Source organism: Lissotriton helveticus, chromosome 3_1, assembly GCF_964261635.1.
Source record: "Lissotriton helveticus chromosome 3_1, aLisHel1.1, whole genome shotgun sequence".
In the NCBI taxonomy this organism is placed as follows: domain Eukaryota; kingdom Metazoa; phylum Chordata; class Amphibia; order Caudata; family Salamandridae; genus Lissotriton; species Lissotriton helveticus.
This window is the reverse complement of record NC_136061.1, coordinates 29,113,291-29,134,313: the sequence shown is the minus strand read 5'-3', so window position 1 is coordinate 29,134,313 and position 21,023 is coordinate 29,113,291. Positions and strand designations below refer to the sequence as shown.

The 21,023-nt window shown below is 48.0% G+C and overlaps 1 protein-coding gene across 5 annotated transcripts in view; it reads right to left on the bottom strand.

Annotated features, from left to right (window-relative positions):
- The window catches only part of ADCY10 (adenylate cyclase 10), a 4,100,562-nt gene that overhangs the window by 2,175,247 nt on the left and 1,904,292 nt on the right, over positions 1 to 21,023 (bottom strand). For all 5 annotated transcript variants that reach the window (XM_078679137.1, XM_078679136.1, XM_078679138.1 and 2 more), the window contains one exon: positions 3,035 to 3,206. In XM_078679137.1, coding sequence (XP_078535263.1) covers positions 3,035 to 3,206 — 172 coding nt within the window. The remainder of the gene's footprint in view (positions 1 to 3,034; positions 3,207 to 21,023) is intronic.

The window sequence follows — 21,023 nt, the reverse complement described above, 5'->3', positions numbered from 1 at the left end:
CTGTGGACGGGTCCCCCATGTCTCGCGGGGTCCACCACGCTCACCCGGGGGCAAGTCGTCACCCCGTATCTCCAGCCACTCCCACACCTCCGCCGGGGATTCAAAGAAGTGCTCACGGCCCTGTGAGAGCACCTTCAGCTTGGCTGGATACAACAGTATATATTGAAGCTTCATCTCCCGGAGCTTTTGCTTAACTCCCAGGTAGGACTTCCGTTGCTCCTGTACCTGTTGAGTGTAGTCAGGATAAATGGACACGCAACTGTTTTCTATAGTGAGAGACTTCACCTCCCTTGCTGCTTTCAAGATGCAGTCCCGGTCTTTATAGTTCAGGATGTTCGCAATCAACGCCCTTGGGGGTTCACCCGGGCGCGGAGGGGGGACCAGGGCCCTATGCGCCCGCTCGATGATGAAGACATTTGATAAGCCGTGGGGGCACAGCTGAGTGCGGATCCAGGACTCCAGGAAGCGTTCGGCATTTCCCGCCTCCAATCGCTCCGGCACAGCTAGGACCCTAATGTTGCTTCTACGCGCCCTACCCTCCGCGTCCTCAGCTCTTCTCTCCAATACATGCGTCGTGGCCGTGAGGTGCGTGACCGTCTTTAGTAGGGAGGCTACCTCTCCCTGCAGTTGGAGAATGTTGCCCTCAGCATCCGAGACTTTATCCGCCACTTTGCGAAGATCCGTCCGCAGCAGATTGACATCTATCGATACAGTCTCTATCTGCCGCTCCAACGCAGAATGGGAGCCCTGGATAGCCTTCAATAACTCTGCTCGGGAAGGCTCCGTCGGCCCATCCACACCCTCCTCCTGACCTGTCTGGCGCGTAATCCGTTGTGATGGCAGCCGCGGGGTAGTATACTGCATGATGGTGTTGGGCTGGGTGGACCGCGAGGTTCTATCCTTGCGGGTTGCCATCAGAGAAATAGTCACATAACCCCTCCAGTGGAACTTCGAGGATCTCCCTCAGCCCCCGCCGCCCGGGCACCTGCCCCTGGGTCGCTTTTCAATTCACAATGCCAGACACCAAATCTCACCTCCAGGCAGCCAAGGCTGCGGTAATGCAAGGGGGCGTTCGGGTATTCCAGTATCTCCAGAGTTCCAGGCAAAGGCACAGGGCTGTCTACTTCCACCAGGGCACTGTAGGGGCATCAATCCACCTCCTCAAAAGGCACCCAAGAGAGGACCGAGGCATGCAGAATGATGATGGCCCAGCACGGGGCAGCGGGTCTCCAGGCGACAGGTCCGTGCGCCGCGGAAAGTGACCGCCGTGGCAAGATGGCGGCGCAGTGGGGGAGGGGCGCAGACACGATCGCGCCTGTCTCCCAATGTCCTGCGCTCCCCGGCCGCCTCAGGTTCCGGGCTAGCTCCCAAGGGCCCTTGAAGACAGGGGAGATCCCCTCTGAGGATCGCTCACCCGGCAGGAGGTTTCTGCTCCGCTTCGGCACAACGCCCCGGGGAGGGGCGGCCACCGCGTCTCTCCTCCTCGGGATCAGGGCATGCCAGGCAGTAGAGGCTGCCCGCGGGTCCACAGCCGCACACGATCACCTCCCAGGTGGAGCCCCAGATGGCAGCGGGCTCCGCCGACTCTCGATTCGCCTCTCGGGCACCCGGGAACGCCGTAGGGCCGGTCCGCCCCCGCAACACCGCTCCGTCGCAGGCCACAGACCCCGGGCTCATGTAGTCCAAGGTCCAGCCCTCAAAGCGCCCGTATCGTCTCCGGGGCAGCTCGCAGATGTCTGTCAGCGGCTTTTCCGGGAAGAGGGTCCCCCTAATGCAAGAGGAGCTTCGGGCAGGGTTTAGGGTAGTGTTGTAGTGTACGTGTAGTGTAAGGGGTAGTGTTTTAGGGTTTAGGGTAGTGTTGTAGTGTATGTGTAGTGTAGGGTAGTGTTTTAGGGTTTAGGGTAGAGTTGTAGTGTATGTGTAGTGTAAGGTGTAGTGTTTTAGGGTTTAGGGTAGTGTTGTAATGTATGTGTAGTGTAGGGGAAGTGTTTTAGGGTTTAGGGTAGTGTTGTAATGTATGTGTAGTGTAGGGGAAGTGTTTTAGGGTTTAGGGTAGTGATGTAGTGTAGGGTAGTGATTTAGGGTTTTGGGAAGTTTAGGGGGCGTGGAGGGTAGTGTTGGTGGGTAGGGAAAAAAAAATCTTTATGCGTAGTAAAATGCTACGAAGTAATGTACTGCTGAGTAATGCCAATTTAATGCTTTTAACTGATTTTGCGAAGTAATGGTATGCGTAATAAAATACTGCTAAGTAAAGGCATTTGTGAAGTAAAAACTTCGTAGAAAAGGCATGCTAAGTAATAGCATGCTATGTAACGTCATACATTCCAAGGAAGTGGGTGTGTGATTCTTGTATTTGCATTTTTGGTGAAGGAGAAAAGATAAACAGGGCCAGCTTGTCCCTGACCCCCGATGCCCTTTATTTGTATCTGGTTTGTTAAGCATATAGCATTATCTAAGAGGCCCTGACAACCGTCCACTTCAAGTGTCTCCCAACCTGATAGACTTACCTGCAGAGACAAATAGGCGCCCATCGTGGTCTAGAGGGGGCACACTTCCAGAAGTTCCATACCCAGAGTGAAAGAACAGAGTGAGGTCTGGGGGGTTGGTGCTCGCTGGTCTCAGTCTTTCATGTGATGCGACTTCAGGTGGTATGTTGCCCTTAAAGTGTGGGTCATAAGGAGTTTAGCCATGGCTGCCCCCCACCCCCCTGACAGCCATGACCAGCTGCTCCTTTAGAAGGTGAAGGAAGCCCTGGGCCAAAGGCCACTTTACCCATGCATTACAACATTTCCATGACTCTCAATATTAAAAGATAAAACAAAGTTGTCAACGTTTTGATTCTAAAATGAGGGTGAAGTTAGGCTTTTAAAAGGATGATGCCGTTTTCTATGAAGGTGATAGAGGTTTGACAAGAGGATCACTACACTGAAGTCTATAGAAGCATCTTGTTTGCCAGAAGGGTACACTGAAGTGAACAGAGGGTGACACTCACCAAAGGAAGGGAGGTAGACACACATGTAAAAGAAGGCCTTACCTGTGGCCTTCCCGCTGTGCCAAGAAGTTGATCTCTGCCATGATTCTGCTTTTCCCATAGCCAGGGGCTCCCTCAAATATCACAGCTCTCTTAGCATTCTGCCAGTTGTCTTTAAATTGTAGAAACCAGTTATTTTTTGTGGTCGAGTACCATGACATTTCCTGTTCTCTACCTGTTTATTATGAAAATAGGATTAAACAGCTTGTAAGACCTACAAGAAAAGATGAACCAGAACCATGCAATGTGAAGACCATGTCTGTGAGCAAACTGCATGTTTCTATAATAAAATAGCTTTTACAAATGTAAACACGCATTGTTGATGATTGATTTTCAGCTTCCTTTACGTTTCATGTCAGTTTCGGTAACCCTCCGCTGATCATGACTGCTAAATCTAATTGGATACAATATTGTAAACAAGCATTGACAAAGCTAATGGGTCTGGTGATGGCCGACAGCTCTTTGGCTGGCAATGTAGCCAGTCTTATAACTTTGGCAAATTCCTGTTTTGTTACATCATGCTTTTTAGCAAAGCTTCTTTGTAAAAGAAACTGCTGGGCCCAAATCAATCTATATAAACAATTGGCTAAAGGCAAAGATGTTTCTGGTCTCACAAAGGCACACATTACCATTGTGGTCCTTAGCACTATGTTCTATATGGTTGTACTTCTGGTGAAATGGCGTAGCTCACAGTAAAGTCAGCCAGTGATTGAAGTGGGGTGACCGATTTACGTGCCGGAGTGGGTGGAAGAAACATGTGAATGACACAATCACAGACTAATGAGTGCTATCTGGCTGAAAAGCTGTGTACAAAACTACCTTATACACATCGTTTTAGTAAAATCAAAATGTATTGGCTAACTCCAGGTCAAAAGAAGCCAGTCGCCCTGGGTTTGCTGCCACCCTCTTTCCCTTGCTAATGTTTTGTTTCTGTATTTAAGATAGAGAGGGTTGAAAAGAAAGAGAAAGTTGAAAATATAGACAAATAGAGAAGATTAAACATAGATAGAGATAGAGAAGTCAAAGACAGTCAGAGAGGCATAGATAGACATACAGATATCTCCTTTTGAAAGCCCACCCCAAAGTTTTAGACTGAGGGCTGCTAACCAGACCTCAGTGCCAGTGCTCTGACCCTTGAAAGAGTATGTTTAATGGGCTTATACCCAATCGGCATAACTTAACTTACTTATACGTCCCTAGTACGTTGTACCATAGGTACCAGGGTCTGTCCAAGTGTCTCTCATGGACTGCAACACTTATTGTACCACCATGTGTCTGACAAAGTAAAATGTGTCTCACAGCCTATCACTGCACGCTGGTGGAGCAGTTTAAAAACTGGTATCTCGACTAAGCCATTTAAATTACTGCCATAGTCAAGATCTTCCTTTTTAATATATATATATTTCAACACGAAGGTAGGCCTTATGAGCCCTCGGCAGGGTGCTATATATTAAAAAGTAGGGAATGCATTTTTATATGTTCAAACACTAACAGCCCCAAATTGTTGTTTTGACTTTAGAAATGCTAGTTGCCCTATTTGCAACTACAGGATTACACACTGACAACTCAGCAGTGCTAACTTCTGACTGGAACTACTAAAGTTGATACTCTGACATGAGGCCCAAGTTGAATTCTATTTCACTTTTGAGTATAAGACAACTTTGTAAAGTTACCACTCTGTTGCTAAAGCCTTCCAGTGGCCAGTTACAGTTGCTGGCCATGAAACACCCTTCTGACCTCCTGAGGAAATGTGATAAGGACTCCCAGGAAAGAGAACAATAGGTGTCTGCTATTGGAAGAGGTGTTACCTCTGCCTGGCAGGAAGCTACACAAGGTGTGAGCCCAAAAGGCGGACTTCAAAGGATACCCCACCGTTGAAGGGCAAATGGTGCACACACAGGAAATGGGCTTCTCTTTTGTTCTGGTAAACAGAATGGCTTTGGGGATAGAGAGGGAAAAATAGTAGCCCTCAGGTAGCCACACCTCTAGGGTGGGCTACCGAGCTTCACACACCGAGAGAAGGGTTCTGCCATCATGGGAGTGGGTTGTATATTGAATTCTGGGATAGCTAGATGCGACACATTGCAGGAAGTCGTCATCAAGTAAGAGTGGACCTGGTAGCCTATTGGCTAGTAATCACTGCACTTCAAGAGTCAGTTGATTGACTTCTTTTTACAGCTCATGAAGTCACAAATACTGAAGAAGCTGACTTGGCAAACTGGTAAGCCACATTCACCTAGTCACCACTAACTTCTGAATCGCAGCCCAGGAGACCAAGCCCCAACACTCAAAAAATACATCTGAGTCTGGTGGAGAGTCATTAAAGTGGAGGCTAGTCACCCAAGATGAGCACTAGCCACAGTTAAAAGTAACCACTGGTTTCGCTAGGACCGGAGACAATTAGACCAGTGGCAACTGGCTTATGGTAGGAATTCACCTGGACTTTGAGGGCCTCGACCTGTGGCCAAAGTCGCCCACCGTGTTTGTGGACGGACGGGTGGTCCCAGGAAACGTGCAGTCGACCGGATCAGCATCCTCAGCAACTTCAACATCCTGTATCCATTGCATCAGGTCCTCTCCATTGACGTCTATGCTGATTCACGCTTAGAGTCTAGAACTGGATCAGAGACTCTGTTGACTGCAAGGTAACTGTCCTACTAAACCTTACTGGTCCTGTGACTTTCTCCCTGCTGGAGTTGGTTGCCCAAAGTGGGCCGGAGTACGTGACCACAAACTTATTAAACATTTTAAAAAGTTTTCAAAGTAACTGCTAATGGTGGTAGGTGCCAATGCTTGTTTTCATTTTGAGTGAAAAGCAGTGATTTACAGTTTGCTTAAATAAAATATATCTTGGGTAACCCTCCACATTTCCTCCTAAATAGATATATTGCCATACAGAGCTGCATAAATAGATACACTGATAGAGAGAAATGATTGCATACATAGATAGTTACATGGGCAAGGTTGCATATAGGCTATCAAAAACAAACAAAATGGAAGCCCATCGGGTTTGCCTTAACTCCACCCCGCAAAAAGAACAATTGATGGACAGAATGCAAGACAATGTCGTACATTCACCCTAGTACAGAGATCTGGGCCCAAATCCATCTTTTTTTACTCACCATGCCATTGCAGTTTGAACCCAGCCATATGCAAATCAGTCTTGACCCTATGGGAACAGTCCAGCCCAACTGCTAGGCCAGTTCCTCCCTGGACTGGAACCAAGCATCCTAGGACCGGTTTTGGGGTTTCACCCCTCATCAGCCAGGATAGCTGGATTCCAGTAGCATGGAGAGCACGGGACCACGTTTGGGCATACCCATCCCACTCGGGTGACAAATGTAAAAAGAACAATTGATGGACAGAATGCAGAACAATGTCATACCTTCACCCCAGTACAGAGATCTGGGCCTAAATCCATAGTTTATTGCTCACCATGCCATTCCAGTTTGAACCCAGCCCTATGCAAATCGGTCTTCGCCCTGTGCCCAATGGGAACAGTCCAGCCTGAACTGCCAGGCCAGTTACTCCCTGGACTGGAACCTAGCATCCTAGGACCGGTTTCGGGTTTTCACCCCTCATCAGCCAGGATAGCTGGATTCTAGTGGCATGGAGAGCACGGGACCCACGTCTGGGCATACCCATCCCACTTGGGGTGATAAATGTGAAAAGAACAATTGATGGACAGAATGCAGAACACTGTCATACATTCACCCCAGTACAGAAATCTGGGCTTAAATCCATCATGAGGTGGCATACTGAGCAAATGAAAGATGGATTTAACCCAGATTTCTTCACTGGGGTTGAGTGGTTGAAAAGTTTCAGCCCTCCACCCATCATCCTATTGTGTTTGCTATGTTCGCCGTAAGTGGCAAAGGGTATGCCCAGACGTGACTCCCTTGCTCGCTCTGCGTCTGGATTCAAGCTAACCTGACTTAAGGATTGATATCCCAAAAACGGTCCCAGAATGTTTGTTTCTGGTCCTGGGAGGACCTTGCCTGACAGTTAGTGCTAGACTTTTCCCATGAGGAGCAGGGTCAAGACTGATCTACATATGGCTGGGTCCAAACTGGGGAGGCATGGTGCGTAAAAGAATGATGGTTTAAATCTAGATCTCTTGACGTGGGGGTGAGTGGTTGAAAAGTTTTATCACTCTGACCATAATCTTGTGTTTGCTAAATTCACTGTATGTGACCAAGGGTATGACCGGACGTGGGTCTCTTGCTTGCTGTGTTACATGATTCAAGCTAGCCTGGCTGATAAGGGGTGATACCCCCAACCAGTCCCAAGATGCTCTTTTCTAGGCCTGGAAGGACCTGACCTGGCAGTTTGAGTTGAACTATTCCCATGAGGCGCAGGGTCAAAACTGATTTGCATCTGGTTGGTTTCAAACTGGGGTGCATGGTGAGCAAAAGAACAATGGATTCAACCCAGATCATTTGATTTGGGCTGAGTGGTTAAAATGTCTCAGCACTCTGTCCATCATCTTGTTTAGTTTGCTAAGTTTGCCCTAAGTGGCCATGGAAATGCCCAAACGTGGGACCCTTGCTCATTCTACCACTGGATTCAAGCTAAGCTAGTTGCTGAGCGGTTTTAAGGGTCAGAGATTAGGGTTTTTAGTCATAGTCAACAGAAAGGGCGCACAGCTAATTATTGGCGCAATGCTATTTAGCATTTCAAAATGAATTGTGAGGTGCAAAAAAGGTTGAGTGGATGAGCCCTGTAAACCCTCAAAGTAGTGGCAGCACAGGCTGGCACTATGTGAAGTAAAAAACAGCAACCTATGCACACTCTAATAAATAAACTCTAATAAATAAGCAATGATGTCATGGTAGACACTAGAGACAATGGTGACAAAGCGTTTCATTTGTAAACAAATCAAATGATTTCTTGGAATCAGTCGTTAGAAAGTTAGAACCGCATTACAAGACAGAGGGGTGCATCTGTACCGCCGCTCTCCGCACTGTGTCCCGTACCCGGGACACAGTGCGGAGAGCGGCGGTACAGATGCACCCGTCTATGTCTGATGCTATTTGTCTGACATTGTCTTACAGATAGTGTTAGTTTATTACTTGGATAAACAGGGGTGTTGGTGTAGAGGGCATTTTAAGTGATGCTGTTCTAAAGATGGTCTGGGTGGTAGGCGGTCAAGTCCAATAGCAAGAGCGTGATGTGTTTGGATTTCTACAGCCCTTTGATGAGATACGCTGTTTTGGAGGATGCCTTAAAGAAGAGAAAGGGGAGTATTGGATGAAGCTGAGCAGGGCGTTTCCTCCATCTAGGTAGTAGGATACTGGGGACTGACCTGTTGTTCAGAAGTCTTCTGGGAGAAGCGGTTTCACTTTTGTTTGAAGAGATAGTTGAAACCAAACTGTTTAGGTCTTCTTGGCAATGCGTTTTTTGAGTGGGAGGTGTGAGATGAGGGGAATCCAAAGGATTTGGCCTATATGTCATTGGTTGTGGCGATTTTGAGATAGAGTTGGGTGTCATCAGCATGCTGGTGGGTCTGGTGTTGCTGCCTGCAAGGATGGCTTCTAATTCTTCCATATAAACTGGGAAAATGATGCATGACAGGATATACCTATAGGGGGCTCTGCAGGTGATGGGAAGAGTCCTGGATCTGTTAGTTTCTCTCTGACTGAGTTGCTGTCTGTTGGTGAGGTAGGATGTGAACAACTGTAAGATGTTGCCATTGAAGCCCTTGCAAGGTTTCATGGTATGTATCACTGCTGGATTGTCAACAGTGTTGAAAGCTACAGAGAGTTCGAGCAGGACCAAGAGGCAAGAGTTGTTTAGGTCTTTGACGAAGAGGACAAATTGGAGTATGGATGGTTCAATACTGCAGTGAGTTCTGAACCTTGATTGATGGTCTTGAAGTTGCTGATGTGCTCATGTACCTAGGTGGCAACTGCCTACTAGATGATTTTTCCTACAAATGGGAAGCAAGCTATAAGTTAGAAGTTGGCAAGATTGGCTGAATCTAGGGTGGAGTTTTTCAACATGAGAGGATCTGTCTAGTCTTAATGCTGCTAGAAAAGGTTCCTTTAGTTAGCAAAGCATTGACAATCTGGAGAAGGGGGGAAGAGTTTATCTTTGCAGATCACAGAGGAGGGAAACACATCATCTTTGTAGGAGATGGCTTTGAGTGATTTCAGAATGTTGGCAAGATCTTTGTGGGAGCAAGGGAAGTGCAGAAAGATACAATAAATGTGCAGAAAGAGGCAAGAGAGATGCAGAAGGAGGGAAGAGGGATGCCAAAAGAGGCAAGAGGATTGCAGAAAGAAGAAATAGAAGTGCAGAAAAAAGCAAGTGAGGTGCAGAAAGAGGACACAGAGGTTCAGAAACAGGTAGGAGAGGTGCAGACAGAGGGAGCAGAGATGCAGAAATAGGCAGGAGAGTTGCAGAAAGGGGAACAGAGGTACAGAGAGAGGCAAGAGAGGTACAAAAAGAGGGAAGAGGGGTGCAGAAAGAAGCACGTGAGGTGTGGAAAGAGGCAACAGAGGTGCAGAAAGAGGCAAGATCTGTGCGGAAACAGGCAAGAGAAGTACAGAAAGGGATAACAGAAGTGCTGTAACAAGCAGCAAAGGTGTAGAAAAAAGCAAGAGAAGTGATAAAAGAAGAGAGTTGCAGAAAGAAGCGAGAGGTGCAGAAAAAAGCAAGAAAAGTGCAGAAAGAGGCAACTGAGGTACAGAAAGAGGCAAGAGAGGTGCAGAAAGAGGAAGATTTGCAGAAAGAGGCAAGAGGTGTACAGACGAAAGAAGCAAGAGAGGTCATGAAATTGGGTGCAGAAAGAGGAAGAGATGTGCAGAAAGAGGCAAGAGAAGTACAGAAAAAGAAACAAAGGTACACGTGGAAGCAAAAGAAATGCAGAAAGAGGCAAGAGAGGCACAGAGAGAAGTGGTTTGTGCACCATTAGTACCAATTTAACACCCACATTTAGCAATAAGTAACAGGTGACCATTCTAGGTTTGCAACAAGCCTTCTACCACACTGTAACACATGTTGCTGCATTTTTGTTAATGTTTGAGCAGTTTGAGCTAGAAACAAGGTTGTAATTGTTTATTCGATCAATAGCATGATCATATACATGCAAATATATCACATGACATACAACATTTCATTGAAATAGAAAAAGAACAAGAAAAAGTTAAAATGACATCATCGTCGTAATCCTTTACCTCATTCGAGAGTAAGGTAATGGAATTATTAGCTTATATGAAATGATTTAAAATCTTAAAAACGTTAAAAAGGCATTAAAAATGCATCAGCATTGACAAGATAATTCATAACTGTCATTATACACTACAGTCCCTCTGAGTGGCCATGGTGCATACATTTCCTACGAATTCCAGACTCTTGCTCCGTGATATTATTTTTCCATTTTAGACTTCTGTCACTAGGCATAGAGAAAATATCTTGATAGTGCGAAGACAAGCCACCTTGTCGTATCTGATCTGAATAGACGTAGGGCATCTACAGGATGTGAGAACGACAGCAACCGACAAGCCTGGATAATCCATGTTTTTCTCAAGTTAACATAGAGAGGGCAGAAGAAGACAAAGTGTATAGTTTCTGGGCTAGAGCTACATGACGTACACAATGGAGTTATAGTTGCATTCGGCCAGGTGCTTTTCATAGCATTTAATGGGAGAATACCAATCCTAAATTGAATATAAAGTGCTTGAGCCGGAGGGGGTTCAACATCATCCATAATAAAATCAAACTTAAAACAAATTTTAACATTTAAAAAACTGGTGGATAAAGGGCCAAGTGACCTAATTGTAGTGCAAGAAGAATCAATAAAACACCAATACCTTTTTTTAAGCAGTGGAATCATTTTTTGTAATGGACTGAGGATCATCCCACATAATCCCCAACCCCAATTTAAAAAGCCACTGCCTAACCTTTTTAAACCAAGCCAATTACCCTGTCTGTCTTTGAAGAATTAGTATTTCCTCCACTGCGTCCTTTAACTGGAATCTGGGTATTACTGGTCCAAAGTCTTATCCAGAACATTAGCACCTGAAGAACAGCTAAGTGGATGATAGACTTTAGGCCTACAGTGGCTCAGGTTCAAGAACGGGGCAAATCCGACGACCCAGAGGGGCGAATTTACTGCAGGACTCGGGACGCTCTGAAAGGAGTGGTAGTCCCGGGATTGAAGGCTCACAGCGTCACCATGGGCAACTTCGGTCACTGGAGGTAGGACCTCTTTTCTCCGGAGCCCATCCTTTCTCAGTGGCTCCACATACCCATCTTGTGCCTCAAACCTCTGCACCTCCTACTACGACATCGCGGGATCTCTGTGGCGGCCCCAGGGGGAATCGCTGCTTCAGCAAGTCAGCCTACGAAGCAGGACGTTCTCCGGCTTACACTGTGGGCTGCGAACGGCCTCACATGGTGCGGTCGGGCCTCAGTGTTAAACTACAGGGGAGAGCGGTGGCTCCCTCTCCCCTCCCTTTCGTTATCATCACCTAGCTTCGGATATTTTGGGGGCCCGGCTCATTTCCTCCCCGCCAGAGACCCAAATTGAGACTGCTGTTTGCCTCCTCTCCCCCACAGTTAGCATTGCGAGCCCAGGCGGCCCAGATGAGGCTAAGTAACCCACAGGCATATCAGGGAGGACTATCAGGGTACAGGCCCCCTAAGTCCTCATCAGGGGTACCAATACTGCTGGTTCTGTTGTTGCAGCCTGGGAAACTTCAGACTGTTTTGTGAATCAAGGTTTTTGGCCTGTGGTCAGTCACAACAAACAGAGACCAGCGTGCCAAGGTTCTGACGTGGTCCGAGGTGTTATTGGAGGCCTCCATAACAACTGGTTGTCCTAGTCGCTGAGGTGTCCGAGGTGGTGTTTGACCACTGGTGCATTTGAACTGGGCAATGGCCACTGACACTCTTTCTTGTTTGTTGGTCGCGCTTGACCCCCATACTTGCAGCCTCACCAGCCCCGAGTGCATCTGGAGCTCCTTTGAGACGGCGATTAGATCTAACGGCAGCGTTCGACACAGTCAACCACCAAATTCTGCTCAGGTGATTAGAGGGATCTGGGATAAAAGGAGAGGCCTTGCGGTGGATGACTAGCTTCTTTCTGACCGTTCCCAGACAGTCAACCTTTTAGGTACCAATATCCTACGCAGATGACATCCAGCTTACCTTCTCTTTTGTTAAATCTTCCGCAACAGCCCAGACCAACTTCTCTGCTGGCATGCTAGCAATATCTCGGTGGATGTGTACCAACCTTTTCCAATTAAATGCCGCGAAAACAGAGGTTATGCTTTTCGGAGAGGACACATTGTTGTGGACACCAGAGTGGTGGCCAGGGGAGCTAGGTCTTCCTCCTCCCCCTGCCCCCCGCCTCGAAGGCATCAGTAAAGAATCTAGGGGTGTGCATTGAGCAGAGTCTGAACATGAAGGAGCAGGTGACTCATACAGTAAGCTCATGCTTTCATATACTGAGTCTGCTGAGACAAGTATTTCCATTTCTCCCAGACCCTACACAAGACTCTCATTCAGACGTTAGTCCTGGGTCGCTTTGACTACTGCGCTGCTCTACTGATTTCCGCCAATGAGGCCTTGTTAGATCGCTTGCAGGTAGTTCAAAACACAGCAGCGCGATTGGTACTGAATGCTCCTTATAGATCTTCGTCGAGTCCGCTGCTGCGGCAGCTTCACTGGCTTCCAATGCTCACCTAATAAAATTCAAGGTTTGCTGCATCTCCTAAAAGGCAGTGTATGACAATGGGCCAACATATCTTGCGGAGAAGCTTAGCCAACACATTCCCCTTAGAGACCTTCGATTCAGCTCCAAATCCCTTCTTAAAGTTCCTCGTATTAAAAAGACTGGGACCGGGGTGAAGGCCTTTTCTTACTTTGCCCCACGGAACTGGAATTCACTCCCAATTACATTAAGGCAGTGTATGGACCATTTTCACTTTAGAAAGTCCCTGAAAACATTTCTGTTCAAGATGCCTCACATAGTATCAGCACCTTCTCACATGTCCGCAAGGGCAGAGATACCCTTGCGGGGGTGATTTAGGTACTATATAAATAAATATATCCCTATATGTGCCACCCAGACTTTACCCCACGACACTAACCGATCTTGGTGCGCATGTATTAAACCTGCCTGAGGGTGACCTACTTCTTGGGCGGCAATTGTAAGACGGCTCTTAATGGCGACCTAGACCAGCATCTTTCCAGATGGGGGGAAACACCCGGGAAGCTGCTGACGGTTTACCTTCGAGCTTTGGGCCTGATAGATGTCTGGAGAGTATGCAACCCCTCGGCCAAAAAATACACTTTCCTCTCTGTGGTCCACGGTAGCATGTCCCGAATAGATTATATCTTTTGTGAAGCCACCCAGCTCCCCAAGTTTGGAGGGCTCTCCTTCCTTCCCAGGGGCATCTCTGATTATTACCCGCTGGTGGCATATTATGGAGGTGCCCCTTCCACACGTCATGAAATAGTCCTTAACCCTTGGTACCTCAAGGTGCCGGCTATTAGAGATAATTTCACGATGACCACTAACAGTTACTTTATTGAGAATGATAGCTCACTGGATTCAGATGTAGTATTGTGGGAAGCGTACAAAACAGTGGTTTGGGGTGGCAGCTATAGCGGGACATAGGAAGGAAATACGTAGGAAACTAGAGGAGATAGAACGTGCGATTACCCTCCTTGAACGTTGTCTCCTTACATCAGACACTCCGGACAGCAAACACAAACTGCTCATGAAACAAACCAAATATAGAAACATCTCTGAGATGCAGCCAAGGCCCAATATCAGGTCATTCAACACCGTGTTTACGACATTGGCGATAAGGCTAGTAAACTATCAGCCTGGTTGGACAAACAAGAAATAGCCAGTAGATGGGTGGCAGAGATTGCATGCCAAGATGGATCGAAGCAGCAGGACAGGTCTAGGATTGTGGGAGCATTCACGGTCCACTTTGAGCAGGTATATACCTCCACTCAGGCCTCTGCTCATTCAGATGCAAAAGAATTACTAACTACCCTGAAACTACCTGTTTTGGAGTCCCAGGACGTTAAAGACCTGGACTCTGATTTGACAGTCGAGGAAGTGTCCAAGGCGATTGGCACCTTGCAGTCCGGAAAAGCCCTGGGCCCTAGTGGCTTTCCGATTAAACTTTACAATTCAAATGCTTCCACAACTGCCCCATACCTCATATGAATGTATGATGAAAGTGTGCACAGGGGTGTTTCACCCAAAACGCAGTGATTGGTCAATATTGTCGTTATAAACAAAAAGGGTAGACACCCGGAGAAATCCAGCTCCTACAGGCTTATTTCCCTACTAGATCCAGATGTCAAGATATTAGCCAAAATCCTGGCATGCCGTCTCTCCCCGTTTTTCCATAAACTCATCCACCCAGACCAATCCGGCTTTATTCCAACTACAAAACACTGCTCTGAACCTTCGACGCCTTTCCGGGATCCTGGGTAAAACAGGTACAATTCAGGAAGACTCAGTAATTGTAACATTCAACATGAAATGAAATGAAATGATTGATTGAAATTAAATGAAATGATTACGAACTTGTATAGCGCACGACTACCCGTAGGCATCTCGGCGCTTGTACGAATACCGCCGAGGAACCCTTCCTGGCTTTTCTCTGTGAGGAGCCCACTCCTGGGCACCCCCAAGGTGAAGTCAGGCATCCTCACCATTGTTGGGGCTGTTGTAGAGATTAAGCAAGCTATTGCCCAGAGGTGCAGAGTGGGACTCATGATTAGAATAGGTACCAAGGCGAGAATTATCAGGTCCGAGGAAATTGAGCCAGAGACCCGCCGAGGCGGGAATTGAACCCTGGTCCCGGCCAGACTACTGCATCAGGGTCTGCCGCTCTAACCATTGAGCCACACTTCTCTACTGATCGACATGATCGAATGGCCCTTTTTATTTGCCACACTCCAGACACTGCACTAATCGCCTGAGGCTTGAGCCGGGCTGTCTTCTTTTTTACTGCTTTCAGCATTTTAAAAAAACTTTTGTGATTTGCCTTGTGTGTCCTTTCCCCCCCCGTACCAGCGCGCTGATTTTCGCATCGCGTGGCGCCTCACCGATCTGAGGGTGAAGGCATTGTTTTAAATTGTGATTTGACAACAATTTGCACAATAACTTTGGGCACCTACTCTATCCAGCGCTGCCTCCCCCTAGAGTGTCGGGCTGACATTAGGGCTGGTCCAGCTGGGTCCCAAGCAGAGTGACGGCGGCGGCCATCTTGGGTAGGGCTTCCCTCCCTTGGTGGACTGAGCCACCAGTATATACACAAACGGCAATGACTCCGCGCAGCGGACGCGTTCAGCGGGCGCGCCGGATTCGCGCCGGAGTCAAGCCAGAGTCCAGCCCGTCTGCGCCCGTCCGCGGCCAGACGGGGCTAGGGCCTCGGGATGCAGCTCCCTCCATTACTTACTCTCTTGCCACACTTAGAGGTTTGCAGCACCCTCCTTGTGCCCTTCTGTCTACAACCTGGGATCGTCTTGTGTCCCTTGGCATCTCGGCTGATCTGCTCTCTCCCAGACTTACCCGGAAACCCCCGCCGGCCCTCACCCCGCCCGAGACCTGTATTCGTATACTCTATCTCAATACACGCTCCCTTCTCCAACACCATGTCGATATTTTTCTTTTACTGACAGCTGAGAACCCTGATGTCCTGTTCCTCACTGAGACCTGGCTGTCTGATCTCTCCCTTCCTGATATCCTGGCTGCCCTACCCCCTAATTACTACATGTTGAATGCCAACCGGCCTACTGCTCGTCGTGGCGGTGGGGTGGCGGCAATCATACGTAAAGATCTGACATTTATCACGTCCTCTTCGCTATGCCTCCCTGAGGTTGAGAATCTTGTCATCAGTCTGGCAACGGAAGCTGGTGCCTTGACCCTCATTGTCCTATATCGCCCCCCTACCTCTATGCCCCTGTTCCCTGCTGCCCTTAGCGAACAGCTCGCCACCCTGTTGACCTCTTCTGCTCGTATTGCCTTGTTCGGCAATTTTAATTACTGGTTTAATCATGCCGATGCCGGTCCTCACGCCACCAAACTGTTTGAGGCACTCCTCAGTTTAAACCTGACCCAGCATATCACTACCCCTACGCACACCGGGGGTCACATCCTTGATCACATTTGGACGCAGGGGGTATCGCTCCCCTGCCCGATCATCTCCCCTTGCGTCTGGTCCGATCACTCGCTGATTGAGTCCTCCATCTCTGTAAAGGGCCTGGCTAGGCTCCCCCCTTTGGAGGGTGGGATTGCTCGTAAATGGAATGCACTTGATTCCTCTGCCTTCCTCTCTTTCCTTGCGGAGACTCAGCCCCTACCCAGTGACACTCCAGGCGTCAATACATTGGACGCTAATATTGCTCACTGGCTTACGTCGGCTAGCGACCAATTTGCTCCCCTGTCCCGTTTCCCTCGTTCACGCCATAGTAAATCCCACAAATGGTTCAATTCAGCTCTGAAATTACAACATCCCGAGCTGCGCCAACTGGAGCGCAGGTGGAGGCGTAATTATCTCAGTACTGACAGGGAGGCGTACGTGCTTGCACGTAAAGAATATAAAAAAGCTATTACTACTACTAAGTCTGCTTTTGTCTCTAAGAGAATACTAACCGCCCCTAACAAATCTAAAGAGATTTTTAAGGTCCTGGGCGAATTAACATCGGACGCCAGGACACTTCCGAATTTGCCCCCCTCTGCTGAGTCATGCAATGCCTTAAACACCTTCTTTATTGATAAGATCGTGGCTATTAAAAATTCCATCCCTCATTCCCCTTTATCGCCTACAGCTGCAGCCTCCCCTACCAACACCTCTACTCTGACCTGTTTCCCCACACTTGATCCCGAGTCTCTAGCCAAGCTGGCTACTCGAGTGAAATCTGGCTCCCCCGAGGACTGTTGCCCTCCTTCAGTGCTTCGTGACATCTGCCATACTTTTCTGCACTGTATTCTACCCTTACTTAATACCTCCCTCAACTCCGGCACAGTCCCTAGATCGTTTAAGGAGGCCGTACTGGTGCCTTTGTTTAAAAAAACTGGCGCGGACCCAGTGGTCCTCACCAATTATCGGCCCATCTCCCTCTTGCCTTACCTGTCTAAAATCTTGGAGGCACACGTTACTACTTGCCTCTCGTAATTCATTGAGGAGTCCAACTTCCTGGAAACAAACAAGGCCGGCTTCAGACCAGCCCATTCTATCGAGGCTGTGATCCTCGCCGTGTTGGACAACCTCAGAAGCAACGCCGACAGAGGACTCTCCCAGGCATTGGTCCTACTGGATCTATCGGCGGCATTCGACACGGTGGATCACAACATCTTACTCCACCGTGTCGAGTCCGCCGGAGTCCGTGGGCCTGCTTTATCCTGGGTCAAGTCCTTTCTAGAGGGCAGATCTCAAGCAGTCAGCTTGGGCCCCTTTAGTGCCACCAGTGCTCCTTCATCCTGTGGGGTCCCTCAGGGATCATCTCTGTCCCCCCTTCTTTTTAATTTGTATCTTCAACCTCTTATTCACTCCCTGGGTAGGTGGGACGTCACCGTGTTCAACTACGCTGACGACGTACAAATTATTTTCCCCCTCACCTCCCCTGACGCCGTTACCAACTTTCAGGCGGTCATGATACACATCCAGCACTGGATGAATCAAAATCAATTAAAGCTCAACCCTGGGAAAACTGAGCTTCTCCTTCCTGGGAGAAGTGCTTCCCATTGGGGCCCCCAGTATTGGCCGATTGAGCTTGGTTCACCACCTTCTCCTGCTGGCTGTGTAAAGAGCCTCGGGTCATTATTGACTCGGAGCTTACTCTCAAGGCCCAGGTGAGTGCCGTAACATCTTCCTGTATGTTCCAGCTACACAGGATACGGAAAGTTGCCCACCTCTTGACTCCCGAGGCTTTGCTACAAGTCCTAATAGCATTAGTGATGTCCCGCCTGGACTTCTCTAATTCCTTGTACCATGGCCTCTCCAAATCTCTGCTGTCTAGGCTACAGATCATCCAAAACCAGGCTGCCAGACTGGCATTCAAAATCCCTAGATGGCAGTCGGCCAAACCTTTACTACATCAATTACACTGGCTACCAGTCAGCGAAAGAACAGCCTTCAAGGTCTGTTGTCTGGTCTTCAAAGCCTTAATTGGCCCCTCCCCTGCCTTCCTGCAGTCTCTGATCATCCCCTACTGCCCTTCCCGTACTCTGAGGTCCACCCATCTTCAGCTTTTAGTTACCCCCCGTTTCAAACTCACTAAACTAGGCGGCCGCAGTTTCTCTCATTTGGCTCCTAAGCTATGGAATTCTCTTCCACTCTCACTTAAGACCTCATGCTCTCTCTTATCCTTTAGGAAATCTTTAAAAACTCTGCTTTTCTCACACCCCCACTAACTCCTCTCGTGTGGCCCAGTGTTCTATCAGCGCCAGGAAACTCATGGTGACAGTGCGCTTAATAAATCCCCCTTAACATTAACATTAACATTAACACTCGAGAGCAACGGATTCAGATACAGGTTCTTTTCCTGGGTGTGACTTCTTTACTCGATGCCGCTGGCCCGAATTACTGTCAATGGGGAAGGATCAACAACATTTGCATTACAAAAGGGAACGAGGCAGGGATGCCCCCTGTCCCCCTTGCTTTTCTCCTTGGCTCTGGAGCCTATGTTTTATATGGATCATGGGGGACTCCCTCATCAGAGGTCTAAATTGGTCGGTTGACTGGATGGACAAGATTTCCCTCTATGCTGACGATATTCTGATTTATCTGGCCAGGCCCCGTTTCACTATTCACCTTGTCCTACATATATTCGTTTTATTCCAGAAATATTCCTGCTATACCATCAACTGGAATAAATCTCTGGTCCTCCCTACGGGCAGCGAGGCCAAGATAGTTCCAGACAGCTTTGCGTACTTGGGAATATACGTTATGGTGAACCCAACAGTATTCAACGACCGCAAACTGGCTTCTCCTCTGAACCGTTTCCATGCTGGCGTGCAACACTGGAAGACACTACCTCTCACCTTATTGGGCAGAGCCACACTCTACAAAATGATGGCTCTACCCAAATTCCCTAATGTACTACAGAACACACCCTATTTGGTCCAACCACAATACTTTAACGCCATTGAGTCAGAGGTATGCGCCTCGATTTGGAATAATGCTACCCCTTGAATAACGTTGGCCATACTCACAAAAAGTTGGTACGATGGTGGTATAGCCCTGCCAGCAATTAAAAGTTATTATTAGGCCTTTCAACTAATAGTTCTCAATCATTAGGTGCATCGACCAGGGACAGATCCTGCTTATAGGATGGACAGACACAATTTGCTCCCCGGCAATTATCCCAGGGCGTTGAATGGAGAGAGGAAGCATGTACCAAAGTACACTCCTACGTCCACCACAATTACTCTACGGCACACGGCAACCGCTGCCTTGGGGTGGAAGGATAAAATCACGCAAGTCACCCCATTGCTCGATTCAGGCCACTTGGGAATGTTATCGACAAAACCCGGATTTGACAAATGGGACTTGATAGGTCTCACAAAGGTGGGCGATTTATGGGCGGGAGGCAAGGTGATCCCTTTCAGTGATCTCCAACGGGATTATCAACTACATAACGGAGAAATATTTAGATACCTTAAAGCCTGCAGTGCATTACAAAGCGCTATACCCAAAGATACAGACCTACCGGTCTCCTCACCCCTAGAGGACATATCGCTAGATGATTACCTCCAAGAAGTGGGGCAACAAGTTGGTCCCCCACTGCCCACCAGAGGCACCACAAACCTCACGTTAGTGGCCCTGGGAAAGTCCCAGAGTCCCTCACAACCCCAGCCAGCTCTCCACAGAATGCAGGAGCCAGCCTTGCTTCCAACCCGGAGGGAGCAGCTCTCTTTGCATGTTCCCTCAGGGCAGGAGTAATTCCTATTTTCCTGCCCACAGGAGTGCAGCAATGAAAACAGAAGAACAATAGTTACTTTTTACCTGTAATCTGTGGTTCTCCAGTATTGGTGTCTTTCATAGATTCACATGCCTGAATCATTCCCCGTCGTCGGAGTGGGAGTCCCACGGTACATAAAAAAGCAATAAAATGCCATAAATATGTAGTAATACCAATAGAAATGAACCAGGAAGTAAAACAGCCAATGGTACAGTAGGCAAAAAACTTCCACATCTATGACTCTCATAGTCATTATGTATAGCCCAAACTACAGCCAATCAGGCGCCAGCACCCACCAGAATGTTCTCCCCAGAGGCTCAGGCTCTCAGATTTTCTCGCAAGGAGTGAAGGTAAACCATAATAGCCTAAAAAGCCTCTGAGGGGAGGTGGGCGGGTTGCATGTGAATCTATGAAAGACACCAATACTGGAGAACCACAGATTACAGGTAAGTAACTATTGTTCTTCTCCAGTATTAGGGGTGTCTTTCATAGATTCACATGCCTGAATCAGAGTAGCTAGCAGTACATATCTTTGCTGAACAGACGCTCATAACACCCAGCTTGTCAGTTAGTAATGCAAATAACAATGCAAAGTGAATATACACATATCGTATAAAGCATAACATAATGCAATCATGGAAATATGTAAAAACATAACATAAGAAGCGTCTGACAGCAGAAAACAAGGAGGTGGGAAACAGAGGCTCACCTTAATGAAACAGATTCCGTAGAACAGCTCGACCCACAGAAGTATCAGCCTCGCTGATGGATTCTAGACAGTAATGTCTGGTAAAGGTATGGCGACTCGCCCAAGTAGCCGCTTTGCAGATCTGCTGAAGAGGGACTCCAGCAAATAAGGCCGTAGATGAGGAGACTGCTCTTGTAGAGTGCGCTCTGGGCGCAGATGGTAAAGGTCTCCCAGCCTGTGCATGGCAAAAGGCAATGGCAGCAGATATCCATCTTGCAATAGTCTGTTTCGATACTGCCTGCCCCTTACGAATCGCACCGTAGGTAATGAACAACTGGTCAGAGGTGCGTACAGTAGACGTTC